Raw genomic sequence first — 640 nt, forward strand, 5'->3', positions numbered from 1 at the left:
GGAGAACCAACCACCTGCTGCACTCCTTTTGATCCAAAGAAAACAAAACGCCACGGCCAGAAAGGACTCGACGGATACAAACACTCCGCCTGGAAAAGAAGGCGCGAGCTGAGTCCAATGAGGAAACAACCACCCGTGTATTGCTCGCCAATACACGCGGCTCAACAAAAATCCGGTTTCAAACAGTGAAAGCCATTGCCACCGGGGTAAACGGACAACGGCTAACGGTCAACTGCTTGTTCGACAGCGGTGGTGAAACAACCCTAGTGACAGAAGAAGTAGCAAGAGCCTTGAATCTGGTGGGAACATCAGAGACCGTCACGGTGAAAGGAATCGGTGGAATCCAATGTGCCCCAACGGTGGCCAGAAGAGTCCGGTTCCGCTTAAGCCCCGTGGATACAAACCAATCCGGGGTGGGCGATAAGACCATTGAGGCATTGACACTTCCAAGGATTTGCGATGATATCCATTCCGTCCCAATCCAGTGTGACGAGTGGAAGCATCTACAACACCTGCAGCTCCCAGAGGAGGAAGATGAGAAACTGCCTATCCACGTGCTAATCGGTGTCGATTCGTATGGACAATTTCTCGGTGAGAAAATCCTACGTTTAAATCCAACAGACCCGGTCGCTATTGAAAC

At 51.1% G+C, this 640-nt stretch overlaps 1 protein-coding gene across 1 annotated transcript; it reads left to right on the forward strand.

The window, feature by feature from the left end:
* Positions 1–39: 39 nt before the first annotated feature.
* Tsp_15623 (conserved hypothetical protein) lies at positions 40–591 on the forward strand (the record flags this gene model as incomplete). The annotated part of the gene is made up of 1 exon (XM_003368799.1): positions 40–591. A coding segment is annotated over one exon (552 nt), but the record flags the coding sequence as incomplete, so codon positions are not given.
* Between the last annotated feature and the right edge of the window lie 49 nt (positions 592–640).

This window comes from Trichinella spiralis (assembly GCF_000181795.1).
Source record: "Trichinella spiralis strain ISS 195 chromosome Unknown Scfld1873, whole genome shotgun sequence".
In the NCBI taxonomy this organism is placed as follows: domain Eukaryota; kingdom Metazoa; phylum Nematoda; class Enoplea; order Trichinellida; family Trichinellidae; genus Trichinella; species Trichinella spiralis.